Below are 18,043 nucleotides of genomic sequence, written 5' to 3'. Positions count from 1 at the left end.
TGTTGCATGGTGCCAATTTAGTAGGCTGATTTCTCTTGGAAAATGTTGATTTTTCTGAGTGACATTGGAGCTGCATTCAATTAAAAAAAAGGATTTTATATTCACTGGTGGGATGTGGACATCGCTGGCTGCCCAGCATTTATTGCCTGTCCCTAGCTGCCTTTGAACAGAGTCCTTACTAGGTCATTTCAGAGGGCAATTGAGAATCATATTTCTGTGGCTCTGGAGTCATATGCAGGCCAGGAGAAAGTGAGGTCTGCAAATGCTGGAGATCAGAGCTGAAAAGGTGTTGCTGGAAAAGCGCAGCAGGTCAGGCAGCATCCAAGGAACAGGAAATTCGACGTTTCGGGCATAAGTCTGATGAAGCTATTCCTGATGAAGGGCTTATGCCCGAAATGTCGAATTTCCTGTTCCTTGGATGCTGTGTGACCTGCTGCACTTTTCCAGCAACACATTTTCAACTCATATGCAGGCCAGATCAGGTGAGGATAGCACATTTCCTTCCCTGAAGGATATTAATGAACCAGATAGATTTTTCTGACAATCAGCAATGTGATCAGTGATCATGGTCAGTGATGCTTAATTCCAAACTTTTTTTTATTGAATTCAAATTCCACCATCTGATTTGAACCTGGGTTCCCAGATTATTAGCCGAGTTACGAGATTAATAATCTAGCGATAATACGATCACTTCCCCCAGTATTCCAATACACTCCTGACTTGTGCCTTGCAGATGGTGGGCAGGCATTGAGAGAGCAGCAAAGGAGATCTACACTGCAGAGTTCCAAGCTATATTTTTTTTTCTTATTTTGAACTGCACGCTCTTCCAGTTGATTTCATAACCTTTCCAACTATTAACTCAGGGATGAATCAGATCTTGGTGATATGAAATAGCTTCACTTCCTTTAATTTGTGTAGCTTCACTTCCTTTAATTTGTGTAACACTGCTCAACTCATTTAGCCACCACCTCACCTCATTTAGCTCAATGCAAAGAACTTAATATGATGGTTGCCTATTGAATTTGTTTCTAAAATACACTCTTTGCTGGATTCCCACTATCATTCTCCATTTATGATAGAAAACAGGATAAAGAGCCTCAGGGAGCCAGTCTTGAATTCCTCCTGGAGCTTCTTCAAGCGTATTGTTGTTAGTGACTTGACAGTCACTCACCCACTTCCCTTCTTAGGCACAAAGCATATGCAATCCATGACAGAAATGGGAAGAAGGGGCAGAAAACATCTTAACATGAGAAGTTATATATTCAAAAATATAAGTAAAAATATCCATCAACATACAGTTTGGCACAAGAAGTAATAAATATCTAACACTTCAAATGTAATTTTCAATAATGTACAAACTTGTCAATATTTTTAGATTGCATACACAAATCCTATTCTCTGGCTAAGATAATTTGTTTTTCCACATGAATTTCTTAAGTAACTATTGTAAGTCTAATGTTGCAAACCTTGCGTTCCTTCAACATACAAGGACAAATTTAAATAAAACCCATCTTTTGGAATTACAGGAAATAAGCTGACAAATGCTTCAAGAGGAAAAGACAACATCAGTACTGAAATGCAGGCCAAAGTATCAACATGCAACCCTGCAGGAATGTGCTGTCAAAACAGGTCAGCATAAACCAATGGACTCAAGTCAATTTAATCCAAGTGAGGTGTAGTGTGAACTATGGTCACTGATCTGACCTAAAAGCATGTATTGAGAAAAACTCCTGAAAAGCCGAATTTGCAATTTTAAAAATACATGTTCATTTCAAAACATAAAATCATAGAATTACTGAAACTGCTTTTAATGCATATAACCATTTATGTTAGTAAAGAATTGCATCCAATACCATGCCCCAAAGGTTCAAATCTGCTACTTAGCAAGCAAACTGATAGAAAACTTTGAACTAATTTATTACTGTCAAATATTCAATGTTGCTTCAGCATCATTGACAGTCAGATAAAATTTAAATGAATTCTGAGTGATTCAGAATTCTCTGGATCTAAAGAAAAAGTGCAGTTACAGAAACCTGGTTTAACAACTTGGAAATTATAAACTTCAAAATGCTGAACTTTACCTTACCAACCAACGGTGTAATCCAACATCAAACTCCCTAGAGTAGAGGGAAATAAGAATTTTAATTAAAACTAAGTCTGGAATAGGGCATGAGTTTCAAGTGTCTAACTGTAAACAGTAAAATGGCTAATCACAATTAATTATAAACATGGGAATTTTTTTCATAAATTCAAATGCTATTTATCCTGCTATTTATGCACTGAAATAATTAAAATGGCATAATTCGTGATACTAAATATGACTTTTTTCAAAATGAGTTAATTAAGATGTTGACATTATTGATTATTGGAATTAAATTAAATTAGACAAATATTATTTAAAACAACCCACAAGTTGTACTTTTTGAACAGTCTTCACTACCAGCAATTTTTTAAAAAAACTTAATCCAAGCACAGGCATACATTCACTAAATAATTTCCCCTTCACACAAAATTCCCAACCCACAGAATACAACTAAATGAAAATTTCAAGTTTAATGCTCTTTACATTCACAGCAAAATAGGAATTAATTCTTTGGAAAAAAAGACATTTTGTGACATTGTGTGTAATATGTTCAAAATAGTAAAATACTTGTAACCTAGCACAAACACTGTGGGTTAGACTTAACAGTCACAGCTGAAGAATAAGAGCTATAAGCAGGTCTTCCAACACAATTAAATGCCAAAAAAAAAAACAATGAATTATGGATGCTGGAAATCAGAAAAAGAAACAAATTGCTGGAAACGCTCAGCAGGTCTGGCAACATCTGTGGACAGAAAGAAATGTTAACATTTCAGGTCTATGACCTCCTTCCAAACAATTAAAAGCCAAATCATCATCTACCAATGTTACCAATCAATCTCAAATATGATAGACTCAGTAGAAATTCATAATCCAGACTCTCAGATGGAGAAAGGAATTACTTTTATTCATTTACATTGCCGGCTGGGCCAACATTTATTGCCCACCATCAGTTGCCCTTGAGAAGGTGTAGTGAGCTGCAGTCCATTTGGTATAGACACTCCACAATGTCGTCGGAGAGGGATTTCAAGGATTTTGATCCGCAACAAGTGAGAATGGTGAATGGCTTGGAGGAAACTGGCACATGGTGGTGTTCTCATGCATTTGCTGCCCTTATCCTTAGAGATGGAAAGATGCTGTATAAGGAGACTTGCTGAATGACTGCAGCACACAATGTAGATTTTTTAAAAATTGCTTAGAGTATGGAATCAGGCCCTTCAGTCCAACAAATCCACACTGACCCTCCGAAGAGTAACTCGCCCAGATCCATTCCCCCCACTACTTCCTCAAAGACTAATACACCTAATACTATGGACAAATTAGCTTGGCCAATTCACCTAACCGGCACATCTTTGGATTGTGGGAGGAAACCGGAGCACCCGCACAGACACGGGGAGAATGTGCAAACTCCACACAGACCATCACCCTAGGCGGGAATTGGGCACGGGTCCCTGGCACTGAGAGGTGTCAGTGCTAACCATTGAGTCACCGTGCCACTCAGACATGGTTGTGGAAGGAGTGAATGGTTATGGAGGAAGTAAATGTTTATGGAAGTGGTGCCAATCAAGTGAACTGCTTTGTCCGAAGGTAGCAAACTGCTTGAGTATTGTTGGCCTCTTATTTTCTCTTGTAGCTACAGTATTTATATGGATAATTCACTTCAGCTTCTGGTTGGTAGTCCCCTGAGGTTGATGACAGTAGGGATTCAGTAACAGAACTACCATTGAATGCTAAAGGCCAATGGTTAGATTTTCTCTTGCTGGAGATGGTCATTCATGCCACACAAGTGTCAGGAAATGTACTTGCCACTTGTCACTGCAAGACTGGATATTATCCAGATCATGCTGCATTTGGGACATGGACTGCTTCATTATCTGAGGAGTTGCGAATGGTGCTGAATGTTGTGCAATCACTGGCAAACATGCACACTTCTGAGCTTATATTAGAGGGAAGGTCATTGATGAAGCAGTTGAAGGTGGTAACAAGGAGACTACCAAAGGAATTCTTGCAAAGATGCCCTGGAGCTGAAATGACTGACTTTGAACAACCACAACCATCTTCCTTTATGCTAGATATGGCTCCCACTACAAGCGAGCTTTCCAGTGATTCATATTGACTCTAGTTTTGACAGGACTCCTTGACACCACATCCAGTCAACTGCAGTCTTAATGCCTAGAGCAGATCACACTGAAGCATCTCTGTAACATAGTTTAACCTCTCCCCCAACTTTGCATAATCTGCAAATTTGAATATATTACATTTAGCTTGATTATCTAAATGATGGATGCAGAAGTGGTTTATCAGGAACTACAGACTACATAAATAGTTGGCTTCATAAAAGCCAACTATTCAGTTGGTTTACACATGATATTTTAAAAACTGCAAATTACAAGCTTAATTGAAAATAATTGCAATAGTGAAAATAATATAACTTGGATTCAGTATTTCACCAAATACTAAAATAAGCTATAAAGGCAAGTAAATGCTAGGTGATAGAAAAGACATTGTACTACTGTTTGCAATCAAACAGGACAGTTTGAGATATTGATCTTCCACATCCTGAGTTTTTAATCTTGCTAGCACAGAGCAGCACTTTGCAGTCAAGGAACCAGTTGCCTATTCACCCTCTCCATTGACAGTCAAAGCTAATGATGCGAGTTGGTACACAAATGCAAAGCCGACAGGAAAGGACAGGAGTTTCAATAACAATATCAAAGGAGTCCACAGGCCACCTAACAACTAACAGCGCTGTCTGGTTTCTTTATAAACAACCAGAGTGTTTAATGCATGTTTAACTCTTTCATATTAGTAGACATTTCCCTAAATAGCTGAAATAAAAAAAATTCAATAGACCCCTGTAACTAAACTGAAATATTTATCTTCAAACTAAAGTACCAAGCTAAACATTTCATAAGACATAATGAGCAGTCTATGTAATTCAAACTGCAGCAGTAGAACCAATGCAGCAACACAATTCTGATAGCCAAATCAAGAATAAACCTGAAACAATCTATATAATACCCTCCAAGTTAGCTGCAACCTTTCTCTATCCCATGATCACCACACCTCAATCCTATGCCCATCTTATCCAAGTACCTCCCGAGACCAACAGTTGCTTTCCTGTTAAAGAAGTGGAACATATTATTGCCTCTTAAATATGATCCTCCTTCTCTCATCATTCTTTTCTAAGAGACTTCTCTTCCTTTGATGCCAAAAGTGCTCTTTCCTGCTGCACCATTCCTTGGAATTCCTTCCCATTTCTGTCATTAACATACTTTTCCTCACCAATGTTATCCAGGAGAAGGTTCATGTACATCCAATGATGATCAGTCTTTTTTTTCCTCCACTTTCTTCCCCAGCTGATGCCATCGTCTCCAACAGCCTACATGCCATTAAGAATTAAATGAGCAAAAACTCTTTAATGTTGGCAAATTACATCTTCTCTGGCTTCTGCAAACATCAATATATCTCTGATCAATTGATTGATTGATTGTTGTCCGATGTACTAAGATAGTGAAAAGTGTTATTTTGTATGCCATCCAGGCAAATCATACCATACAAAGCGCACCAGGGTACCAGAACAGAGTGCAGAATACAGTGTTATAGTCGCAGAGAAGGTGCAGAGAAAGAGAGATCAGAATTAACATTTGACAGGTCTGTTCAAAAGTCTGATAACAGCTAAGAAGCTGTTCTTGAATCTATTTGTACACGTATGCATACTTCTGTATCTTCTAGCTGACGGAAGAGGGAGGAAAAAAAAAGTATGACTGGAGTGGGAGGAGTTTTGATTATGTTGGTTACTTTCCCGAGACAGCACTAAGTACAGATGCAGACAAATGGATGGAAGGCTGGTTTGCATGATGGACTGGTCTGTGTTCACGACTCTGCAGTTTCTTTCAGTCTTGGGAAGATCAGTTGCCATACCACACTGTGATGTATTCATATAGGAGGCTTTCCATGGTGCATCTATAAAATTGGTAAGAGTCCTTGTAGACATTTCAAACTTCCTTAACCTCCTGAGGAAGTAGAGACATTGACGTGTTTTCTTGATCGTCACATCGATTTGGGCGGACCAGAACAGATTGTTGGTGATCATGTATGTTTCCCCGACTGACACCAAGGTCACGGCTGATACAACAAACCTTAGAAAGTTGATGCTTAACTTACGGTTCTTCCCTCGTACCTGATCTGTCACCAAGAAACTCTTTGATTTCTATATCATCCATCAATATGTCTTTCTTGCCTTTTAGTACGTCATGACTTTACCTATCTATCATTGCTGACTTTCTACTGCCAAATAGCAGATCAACTGTAATGCTACAAAACATTTTCTCATGCAAACTACGATCAATTTGCCACATCTCTGTTCATCAGACTCCTATTTCAGTCTTGCACTCCCTATTTTATGGATTCCAAATATATCTTATATAAAGTACTCTCCAGTCATTCACTACCAACTTACTTTTTCACTGCTCTCTGTACTACAACTTGTAGCACTCTCTCAGCTACCTTATCATGGGTGTGAGATTTGTTCCTGAACATGTATACGTGCTTTCAAAAAAGTCTTTCCACCACATTATTGATTTAGTGCACACCATGTTCTCTATCCCTCTGAATTTCTGCATTATTTAAATACCTTAAAGAGACTCCTTTATACTTGTGAGCATGGTAGAAATGTTTGTGATTGTGGTCATTAGACTTCTTCTGATGAACAGATTCCACTGTTTCAAGCTGTAAATATGGTCTTAAAACATTTTTCATAAGAAATTTCTGATAAGTAGTCGTATTGTGGGTACTAATCCAACATGCTGCCATTCTTAAAATAGAGGACCTTTTCCTTTGAATTACGAGGTTTTCATTGTCACAGTGCCATTTTTGCATTGTCTTCAAATGACATTTGGCAACAATGGAGGGAGTGTTATGGGTTTCTTGGCAAGACTAGCACTTTCAGGATTGAAGAAGGGAAAAAGCATAGAAAAATTAATAATTTACAGAACTATATTTGATTTCTCAGTACAGCTTTGTTTATTTTACCACTGAAGTACTCAGTGTTCCATATCAATATCACAGAGTAGAAAATACATGCAATTCAATATCTATTTGTCCTACGAAAATATGTAAAATCTTTCAGCCAATTTCCAAGATGGAGTTGAACAACTATAATGATTTCTGCCTTTTCTCATTGGCAAATCCATTAAAAACTAAGTTGAACAAATTGGATCTTTACTGTTATGTAAGCACTGGGAACACATTAGAGGGAACATAACGATTTCTGAAAGCAACCGATTTACAGTGAAGTATTTCGTATTCATAAAGATGCAACACAAACATGTTGTTGAACAAATATGGAATAAAATTAAACCAAGTGTAACACATTTCTATTTTAATTTACTGACATCACACTCAGTGTCTACATGGATCAAGATGCCAGTTTTGATCTAAGTGTATGAACACCGTTTCCACAAGCCTGTCAGTTTGCTTGTTCAGTACGGAGTCCAATGGCAAACAAGAAATTAATGACAATACATGGACTGATGGTTAACAATCAGCTTGAAAAACTTCATATCCAGTTTAGAATTACAATGTTAAAGTTTAGATTGTGGTCATACATTTTCAGTACCCCAAGTTCTCCCAATACCTGCTACTTGTTGCATACTTGGACCCAAGTGGAGGGTGTTGCTGGCTGAGCTATCATTTAATGCCCATCACTAATTATCCATGAGAAAGTGGTGGTGTGCCCCCTTCTTTAAGGCTCACCCATCCCTCTTTTAGGATTTTGTTCGGGCTTGATGCAGAGTGCTTTTCTAGATCAGGTCAAAGTGACCACATTGTTTTGGGTCTGGATTTGCACATTAGCCAGATCAGGTAGGGAATGGGAGATCTCTTTTGCAAAAAGATATTAATGAATTAGGTGAGCTTTCACCCAACCAACAGTGGTTTAATGCTTCTAATTTAATTTTTTTAATTGCTGAGGTGGGATTTAAACCCAAATCCCTAGAGCATTGGCCTGGGCCTTTGACTTATAGATCCAGTGACATGATCATTACACCACTGCCTTCTCCTAGTTGGAACAAGGTAAAAAAAAAAGTTAAATATCTGAGTTTCTTACAGTTGTATTCCATTTCTGTTGGAATAAAGCAGGATTACTTCCTTTTCATTTCAAAAAGTCACACTGTGTAATTCTGAAAGAGCAGTATTTGATTTTGTTTTAGTTCTATTTGTTCTTTGATGTTACACAGTTAAGATGACAAGCTGGTAGGCAGAGCAGCTAGAAAATGATGAGAGAGGGTGGTGGCTGCATAGCTTATCATCTTCCCGCCACCATTTCATTCAAAGTCTGGTTGAAGATTTGTAGCTCGGGTGTCCGTTGTTGTGGTTCTGTTCGCCGAGCTGGAAGTTTTTGCTGCAAACGTTTCGTTCCCTGGCTAGGGAACATCATCAGTGCTATTGGAGCCTCCTGTGAAGCGCTGCTTTGATGTTTCTTCTGGTATTTATAGTGGTTTGTTCTTGCCGCTTCCGGGTGTCAGTTTCAGCTGCAGTGGTTTGTATATGGGATCCAAGTCTATGTGTCTGTTAATGGAGTTTGTGGATGAATGCCATGCTTCTAGGAATTCCCTGGCTGTTCTCTGTCTGGCTTGTCCTATGATGGTAGTGTTTTCCCAGTCAAATTCATGTTCCTGGCTGTCTGAGTGTATGGCTACTAGGGATAGCTGGTCGTGTCGTTTTGTGGCTAGCTGATGTTCATGGATGCGGATTGTTAGCTGTCTTCCTGTTTGTCCTATATAGTGTTTTGTGCAGTCCTTGCATGGTATTTTGTAAACTTATGACCCTTCGGACTCATAACAGCACACAAGCCAACTTCCACACTCAGACAACAACTCACTAGAACGAAGGACCCAATAGCCAGCACGAGCCAAACTAACATAGTTTACAAAATACCATGCAAGGACTGCACAAAACACTATATAGGACAAACAGGAAGACAGCTAACAATCCGCATCCATGAACATCAGCTAGCCACAAAACGACACGACCAGCTATCCCTAGTAGCCATACACTCAGACAACCAGGAACATGAATTTGACTGGGAAAACACTACCATCATAGGACAAGCCAGGCAGAGAACAGCCAGGGAATTCTTAGAGGCATGGCATTCATCCACAAACTCCATTAACAGACACATAGACTTGGACCCCATATACAAACCACTACAGCTGAAACTGACACCCGGAAGCGGCAAGAACAAACCACTATAAATACCGGAAGAAACATCAAAGCAGCGCTTCACAGGAGGCTCCAATAGCACTGATGATGTTCCCTAGCCAGGGAACGAAACGTTTGCAGCAAAAACTTCCAGCTCGGCGAACAGAACCACAACAACCATTTCATTCAACCAATGATGCAGAAAGCACAAGATGACCCTCCTGCCAGGGAATCAACTGAGCCAGTTAAGGGTCTCTTCCCATGAACAGAGGCAGTTTAGCACTGATTGGGTCCTCTGCTATCTGAGAAAGCACATGCACAGCCTGGTTAATCTGCTGGCATCTCAGCAGGCTTGTGGGGAGGTGGGTGAGTGCAACTTTCATACTTTGCATAAAGATGGATTCCCAGCAGTAACATCCATCCACCCTTGGGGCCAATCCTTCCGGGTTCAGTCCCCAGTGGCACTGATTAATTTCTGACCCTTTGATCTAACAACAGCGTTTCAGGGGAAACATCTTTAAATGGACAGCAATCCCAAAAATATCCAATTAGCTAACTAATCCGTAAAAATGAGGCTATTGGTCCAGGAAATACTTAAAATGGGTGGTCTCTAGCTTTCTAGCTTATTATCAAGAATAAATCAGCCAGATATGAAACCTGTCCACCCGTGAGCACAAATGGGGACGAGTGCTCTTTGTAAACTAAGAGATAGCTCGAGCTCTGTATAATCCAACTTTAAGCAGAATATGTGAAATATGTAACCTAAAAAGAACATTAAGAATGTATAAGCCCAATAAAACAATCCAATTGCCTTCTCATCACTTTCCTTAATTCTTTCTTTCCGTAGACACACTTTTTCAGAAATAACCTTTTCTTTCCAGTGGTTTCCTAAACACTGCCTTAATTTTCCTTTTAATTTCTATGCATATTTAAAATGATGAAACAATCTAGTAAATTGCTGTAAATGTTCTTCCCAGGTGGGCTGAATACAATATGCCTCAATGATTTGATTGGTTAATTGCTGGAACATGTGAACATACTAAATAGAACCAGAAGTCGACCATTTGGTCCCTTGAGCCTGCTCTACCATTCAAAAAGATCATGATTGACTGTTTTTTTGTTTTTAATTCCACAATCCCATCTATCCCAATAGACTTTGGTTCCCCCAAGACACAAAGCTGGTCCTTTTTCTCAAAGGTACTGCATCCTTGTTTTTTTCCCCAGTGGGGCTGTAAAACAGTCTAAGCTCCAAAATGGCTGAGTTGGTGCAGAGATGAATGATTTATTGGGGCCCTTTTTGTTTACCCCTGAAACAGATGATACCTCAAAAGCCTAAGCCTTTCATGTCTTAAAGAAACAATATAGTTAAGGGGGTGTGGCCAGCTTACTTTAGCTGGGCAGTTCAGAACTTCAATTTAGTTACAGCAGGGGTTATGTGAAACATGTTGCTGGACTGCTCTCTCTCCTTGCAAACTGTAAGCCTGTGCCATTTTTTACTGTTTGTGCTAAGGGATGTGTGTGTTTTTGGAACAACATCATTAAGTCGGGTTTGGACAGGATAAGTTATCGGATATTCTAATTTTCTGCTTTGTGTTTCATTCTGGAATTTTATAAATAAATTTTGCTTTTTAAAACTTGGCAGTCGACCCAGCTAATTTACAATGGGAATATCCACTATACATCGAGCTAAATAAATAGCAAAATTAGGGTATGGGCTACCTGTTTAAAAATCTTTTCAGAGGTCTGGCCTAGTCCAAAATACCCGATTAACAAAAAATTATGCAGAACTGTCTTGAAAATATTCAGTGACCCAGCCTCCATCACTTTCTAAGGCAAAGTGATCGAAAATCTCAAGTCTCAGGGGGAACAATTCCTTCTCTTGTCTGTCCTAAAAGAACCACTACTAATTTTAAAGTAGTGCACCCTATTTCATGACTCAACTAAGACAAATCATCCTTTCCACGTCCATCTTGTCAAAACTATTTAGGATCTTATACACTCAATGAAATTATCCCTCACTCTCCTAAATTCCAGTGAAACCAAGCCCAGACTAGCTTCATAAGACAACCTCCTCATTCTAGGTATCAATCTCCTCCGAACCATCTAAAATGCATTTATGTTCTTTCTTAAATAGGGAAACAAAAACTGCACAGTGTATTTGAGAAGTGGTCTCACCAATGCCCTGTATGATTGACACAAAACATCTTTACTCTTATTGTTAATTCCAATTATTCTGATATTTTTGTTTCACTTCCTACTTATTTCAAGTAATCACACTCAGGTATTGGCTCTGAATTAATTCCTGAGTTGGCTATTCACATAACACTTAATTTGGGATCTGTTTATTGCACGTCTCATGATCATACAGTCATATAGATGTACAGCACACAGACAGATCCTTCTGTCCAACTTGACCATGCTAACCAAATATCCTACATAAATGTAGTCCCATTTGCCAACATTTGACTCATATCCCTCCAAACCCTACCTATTCATGCTCCTTAGGTCTCTTTTAAACCTTTCTCCTCACCTTACACCTATGCCCTCTAATTTTGGATTCCCCCACTCTGGGGAAAAGACCTTGTCTATTTACCCTATCCACGCCCATCATGATCTTATAGACCTCTCTAAGATCACCCCTCAGCTCTGGGGAAAATAGCCACAGCCTACTCAGCCTCTCCCTATAGCTCAGATCCCTCCATCCTTGTAATTCTTTTCTGAATTCTTTCAAGTTTCACAACATCCTTCCTGTAGCAGGAAGACCAATATTCCAAAAGTGGCCGAATTAATGTCCTGTACAGCCACAACATGACTTCTCAACTCCTATACTCAACACACTGACTAATAAAGGAAAGCATTCCAAACGCCTTTTTCACTATCCTACTCCACTTTCAAAGAGCTATGAACCTGCACTCCAAGGTCTCTTTGTTTAGCAACACTCTCCAGGACCTTACCATTAAGAGTACAAGTCCTGCCCTAATTTGTCTTTCCAAAATGCAGCACCTCACATTATCTGAATTAAACAAACTCCACCTGCCACTCCGTGGCCCATTGCCCCATCTGATCAAAATTCTGTTGTACTCCGAAGCAACCTTCTTCACTGTCCACTACAACTCCAATTTTAGTGTCATCTGCCAACTTACTAACCATCCCTCTTATATTCACATCAAAATCATTTATATAAATGACTAAAAGCAGTTGACTTAGCACCAATCCTCAGTAAGGTAATACCTTTCATTTTAATTAAGTATTCAGAATCTATTGTGGTCTGATTCTCTATTAATATTCGATGAAGAATTTTCCTGACTGCTAGGATTCATTTCTTTTCTCTCCCATTTAAAGTGAACATATTCAATTTCTACCACTGCTACAGTTTTAATGTCCATTTTCTTTCCTGATGCCCCCTTTTCTGAAGATTCCTTTGACTTTTCTGCTACCATAACTGGGCTCCCATTTAACTTCAAGCACTTTGGTTTTACTACAACAGAGGCATGTTATTTTCGTTACATTCCTTTAGTTTTTGGTTCTAGCTCTTCTCCTTTAATACTCTGGCATCTTGCTATTTGGTCTCTAGGACTAGTACTACTTCCACCTTCAGATATTCTATTCCTCTAATTTCCATATCGATACACAAATAACCATCTTTCCACATGTAACCATCTGTGTTAGATTTCATGCCAGAACTGTTGCTTCTCAGAATTTTGATACTTGAGCTCATCTAAATGCATTTTTAGGATTTCAGGAATGCTATTGATGAATTCTTCCATAATCATAATTTCCCTTAGATTTTTAAAACACTTCTCTAGCTTGAGTAACTGATCCAGTGATCCTACAACATTTTCTTTTCTCTTTCAATCTCTGCAAATTTCTGATTGCGAATTTTTTCTTGTCATTCTAAATGCTAATTGTTAAACTATGAGGACAAGTTCATAGTATTGCTTTTTTCCAGTTTCACAATCTGCTGATTGTTCTTGCATATATTGTCACAGCTGTGGAAGTCAAAGCACTCTTTAACATTAAGGTCCAAACATCTGTCCAACTACCTTTTCAAATGAGGTGTAATATCTTTAGACTCCAGACTCAGTAAATTTAGATTTAAAATCTAAAACAGATTTTTAGTTAAATCAAATCCCTCACTGGAATCAGAATCATCTTCTCAAATACTACCTTTACTTCTTTACTGTTGTCTGGCCAATTCCTGTTGGCTAGTTGCCTGATCTCTTAAGTTCATGCTTTAATTCCATCTCTTTTTCTATTAGTGTTTTTTCTTTCCTCCCTTTTCATTTCAATCTTTCTTATTTCCTAGTCTTACTTCCTTTCCATTCCTATTTTCATCTCCTTTTCCTCTTTTTTTCTTCATTTCTAACCATATCTTAGCCAACCGTAGCTTTGGCATCTCAATTTCAGGTTTCCACTTTTCTAATTCTAAATGTTGGATTATCACTTAAAGCATATGCTCCTTATGAAGTTGTGCTTTTACTTAACTTCCAGCTTATCTTTTAATTCTCTTAGCCTAGCTGTTTGCAAAGATTTCAAATGATTCAATGTAAGGTCATCCATTCACAGAAAACTCTTAGCAATACTCAAAGCCAGCTTTAAATCTAATCTTCACAGCAATACTCCTGCATTTTCTTCAGAGCCTCCATTCACCCCATTTCTTTAAAAGTGACATAGAATTCCTCTTAAGTTCAGTGAGCTCATATCTAGCAAAATTGTTATGATCCCAGCTGATGTTAGCACTGGACATGTCAGATCCCAGAATGAAAACTGGCTTCACAGTCTTCTTATGCATTAACAAGGTGGCCATTCAATAAAACAAACATATAGGTTTCAGATTTTGACAATGAAACTGAAGTTCATTACACAAACTGAAAAAAAAGACTAAGCTATCTAAATTTGAAGAAACAGTTTGAAAGATCTTAAAACCCAAAACACAAAATAAAATCTCATCTTTTTACAAAACCTTTACTTTATAACATTTCAAATCAAGAGAAATTATCATTCGGCATCAAACCTTTAGGTTTGACTTAACTGTGACTGCCCCGTTGTACTGAACTGTAAAGTAATCTTACATGAATACTCATGAAACTGAAAACTTAGCCTTTCACAGTTTTATGATAATCTGGAGATTTCTAACTGAACTGTCCTGGTCTGGAAGTTTTGCAAAGTAAATGTTTACATTAGGTAACTGTGCTTTCCCTGAACTGTCCTTTACTTTTTCCTAGGAGAAAAACTATATTTGTTTCTGACCCGAATCACGTCTCCTCCAAAATTATTCAATCTGAGTTTTTCTAAGATGAAACCAATCTTAGATTATCTTAAAGCAAAAAAACAAGCAAATGCCTTTCAGTGCTTACTGCTTGTAAACCTCACAGTATAAACAAACAATACTCCATTAACACTCCAGGGGGCTTGTAGTTACCAGCTCTCTGACTTTGTTTTTAGACTCCTCACAAAAGTAACCAACATCAATATGTCACCATTTTGATATCTAAACTGTCAAAATTACATTTAGTCATATACTTTCTATCACAATGTATAAGTGCACACACACACAGATGCTTGCAAATATCAAAAGGTGTCATTGCTTATATATTTTACTGTCTGTAATTAATTCAGTGACATACATTCTTAATAAAATGTACTGGTTCCCTTGATAATGAATGACTTCACTGTGAAAATGCTCACCACATCAGTAGACTGGGTGTTCTTCTCAATCAGCATAACAGAGACAATGGCAAACTTGCACTTTGCAAGCAAAGTTCTTTTTCATTCCTGACCTTCAAATTGTTGTTTTGCATTACTTAATTGTTAGTGAGTTTCTATTGCTCTATTGCATATTTAGACCAATATTTGCCGCATTTGACAATGATTAGATTGTCTCTTTATGTTAGCACATTTCTGTATTCAGTGGTATTTTGACTAGAAGTTTCAAGTTCTGAAGCAAGATTGTCATAACTTTCAAATTCCTCCTTTTAGTTTATATAGTTTGTTTGTCAGAGAAACTCTGGCTGCAATCAATATGTAAATACAAATTGCATCAAATGCATTTGCAGTATTTCAATTAACATCAAACTGAATGTCTGATCGTTACTCCACTGAAATAGATCTTTTATATATTTAACAGATTATTTGTCTACAACTACATCAGGTGATAGTTCATTCAAAAAAGCAGCCTCTTCAGAACATTTAGAGATCTGGGCTGAGTACCTCTTTTGGGTGCCAACAACAATCCAGATTGAACTTCTGCTTAAACTAATTTGTGCATCATGACAAAAAGAAATCTGCCAGGAATCTCTGCAATGGGGAACTGTTAGAGTGGTTTTTTAAAACTATTTCTGTTCAGGATATTCCTTGCTATTTTAAAAAAAGAAGTAACTTGCTGGAGTTTCTTTAACAGCTGAAAAATGTCAAACCACCATATTTGAGTAGTAGATGTTAAATTATTCAAGCTGTTTTGTCAAAAGAAAATCCTCAGTTACACTGTGATATAATAGCCAGTTATGGAAAATTAAAAATGATAATCAAGAGCTTTGATTTTATTCTCATGTACCCTGAGTTTCTGCTTCAGGAACACAACATATACCTGAAAAGTTTCTTCTCTTTGCAAGTGCTTGATGGGCGAACTGTTTACTTAAATGTTTTCTGTTTTCGTTTTAGATTTTTCACATATGCAACAATTTTGTAAAAGTGCCTTAAATTGGTTTAATACAATTACCGTGTTTGTAAAAGCACATCATTTACAGACTATATACAAACAATATATAACAAAACTCAGTGCACAGTAGTACTTTAGCTCCTATTCACCTTGCACCAATCCCTCTGCAACATTGAAATATGAATCAGCACGTTATTTTTCCCCTCAAGTTGATCAGTTTATTTTCTAAGCAAACTTGGACTCAGATTCTTTTTTAAAACAGTGCAGTAGAAGGCCCATTTGGTGTGTTGCGTTGCGCCTGCAGGGTCTCTAATTATGTTATCTCAGCATCATTCTCCTAGCTTTTCCCTGTAGCCCTGCATATTATTTAAAATAAAAACAATTATCCAATCTCTCTCAGGAAGTTCAATTGAATGCCTCAATTGAATTTCCCTCCAGCACACTTCCAGACACTGCAGTCCATATCCTAATTATTCACTACGTACAGAGGAATCTCAATTATCTGAACAAGATGGATGGGCACTGTTTTGTTCAGATAATTGATTATTCGGTTAATTGATTCAATGCCTTTCCTCTGGGGCTCGGAGTTTTCTGTGAAGCCCACTCCCCGTTTACGAGACTAGGCAGCAACACACTGCGCACAAGCCCCCAACCCCCTCCTCCTCCCACACATCCTGTGCGTCCCCGCCCCTTTCTCATCCCTCACCCCCTGTCCAACACCGTCCCCCACCCGCAATCCCGTCCAACACCGAACCCCGCCAGCCCCCAACCGCCACAACCTGCCTCCCCCAACCCCGCCCCCTCTGCCCACACCACACAACCCAGTCCAACACTTGCCGCCACCCCTGTCCCAACCACATCCAACACTGCCCCCGCACCCCCAAACGCTGTCCAACCCCGCCCACACCCCATCCAACACCACCCCGACACTTGCCCCCTAATTCCATCCAACACAGATGCCCTCCCACCCCTACCCCCCGCCCCCCCAGCCCCCCCCCCAACCTCGTCCTCAACACTGTTCAACACCGTGAAGGAAGAAGAACACCTATACAATGTATTCGCCAAAAAACAGATACCCACGCAATTTAATCAACAGATGCCTAAGGGAAAGACAGTGGAACGAGGACATGCCGCAACCCAAAGGGCTAGCCACACTACCATACAGCAAAAGCATTTCTGAACTGACAACCAGACTACTGCGACCACTAAGATTCATAACAGCACACAAACCAACAGCCACTCTCAGATAACTCACCAGAACAAAGGACCCGATACCCAGCATGAGCAAAACCAACGTAGTGTACAAAATCCCATGCAATGACTGCACAAAACACTACATAGGACAAACAGGAAAACAGCTAACAATCCGCATCCATGAACACCAACTAGCCACGAAACGACACAACCAGCTATCCTTTAGTAGCCACACACGCAAATGACAAGCAACATGAATTCAACTGGGACAACACTACTATTATAGGACAAGCCAAACAGAGAACAGCCAGGGAATTCCTAGAGGCATGGCATTCATCCACAGAATCAAATCAATAAGCACATCGACCTGGACCCAATATACCACCCACTGCAAGGAACAGCTGGAACTGACAACCGGAAGCGGCAGATTCAAACCACTATAAATGCCAGAGAAAACATCACAAAAGCGCTTCACAGGAGGCTCCCAAGCACTGAGGATGTCACCTAGACAGGGGACGAAATGTTTGCAACACAAATTCCCAGCTCGGCGAACAGAACCACAACAACGAGCACCCGAGCTACAAATCTTCTCACAAACTTTGAACTCCAAGGAAAGTGTGGGGAGGGAGAGAGAAGGCGGGAGGTCAGTCATTTGGAGACTGCGCCTGTTCTCCCATCGATGTCCAGGACTCTTCTCAGCAGCATTTCAGTAAACCAAGTTCACTTTTAATCACTGTAAACAAAAGATATGATCAGCGTTGGAAACACGTCTTTGATGTAATGTCTCTATAGGGATCTCGAGATCTCCTTTGGATAATCCGATATTCAGATAATTGATATTCCTCTGTTATAAACTTTATTTTCTCACCTCACATTTGCTTCTTTTGCAAAGCACTTCAAAACTGTGC

At 39.0% G+C, this 18,043-nt stretch overlaps 1 protein-coding gene across 1 annotated transcript in view; it reads right to left on the bottom strand.

Annotated features, from left to right (window-relative positions):
- Positions 1-18,043, bottom strand: part of hhat (hedgehog acyltransferase) — a 243,005-nt gene that overhangs the window by 176,025 nt on the left and 48,937 nt on the right. Inside the window, exon 9 of the mRNA XM_060831434.1 lies at positions 2,082-2,117. Within this exon, the coding sequence (XP_060687417.1) occupies positions 2,082-2,117 (36 nt within the window). The remainder of the gene's footprint in view (positions 1-2,081; positions 2,118-18,043) is intronic.

The sequence above is a fragment of the Hemiscyllium ocellatum genome, chromosome 10 (assembly GCF_020745735.1).
Source record: "Hemiscyllium ocellatum isolate sHemOce1 chromosome 10, sHemOce1.pat.X.cur, whole genome shotgun sequence".
In the NCBI taxonomy this organism is placed as follows: Eukaryota; Metazoa; Chordata; class Chondrichthyes; order Orectolobiformes; family Hemiscylliidae; genus Hemiscyllium; species Hemiscyllium ocellatum.
This window is presented reverse-complemented; position numbering and strand designations above follow the sequence as displayed.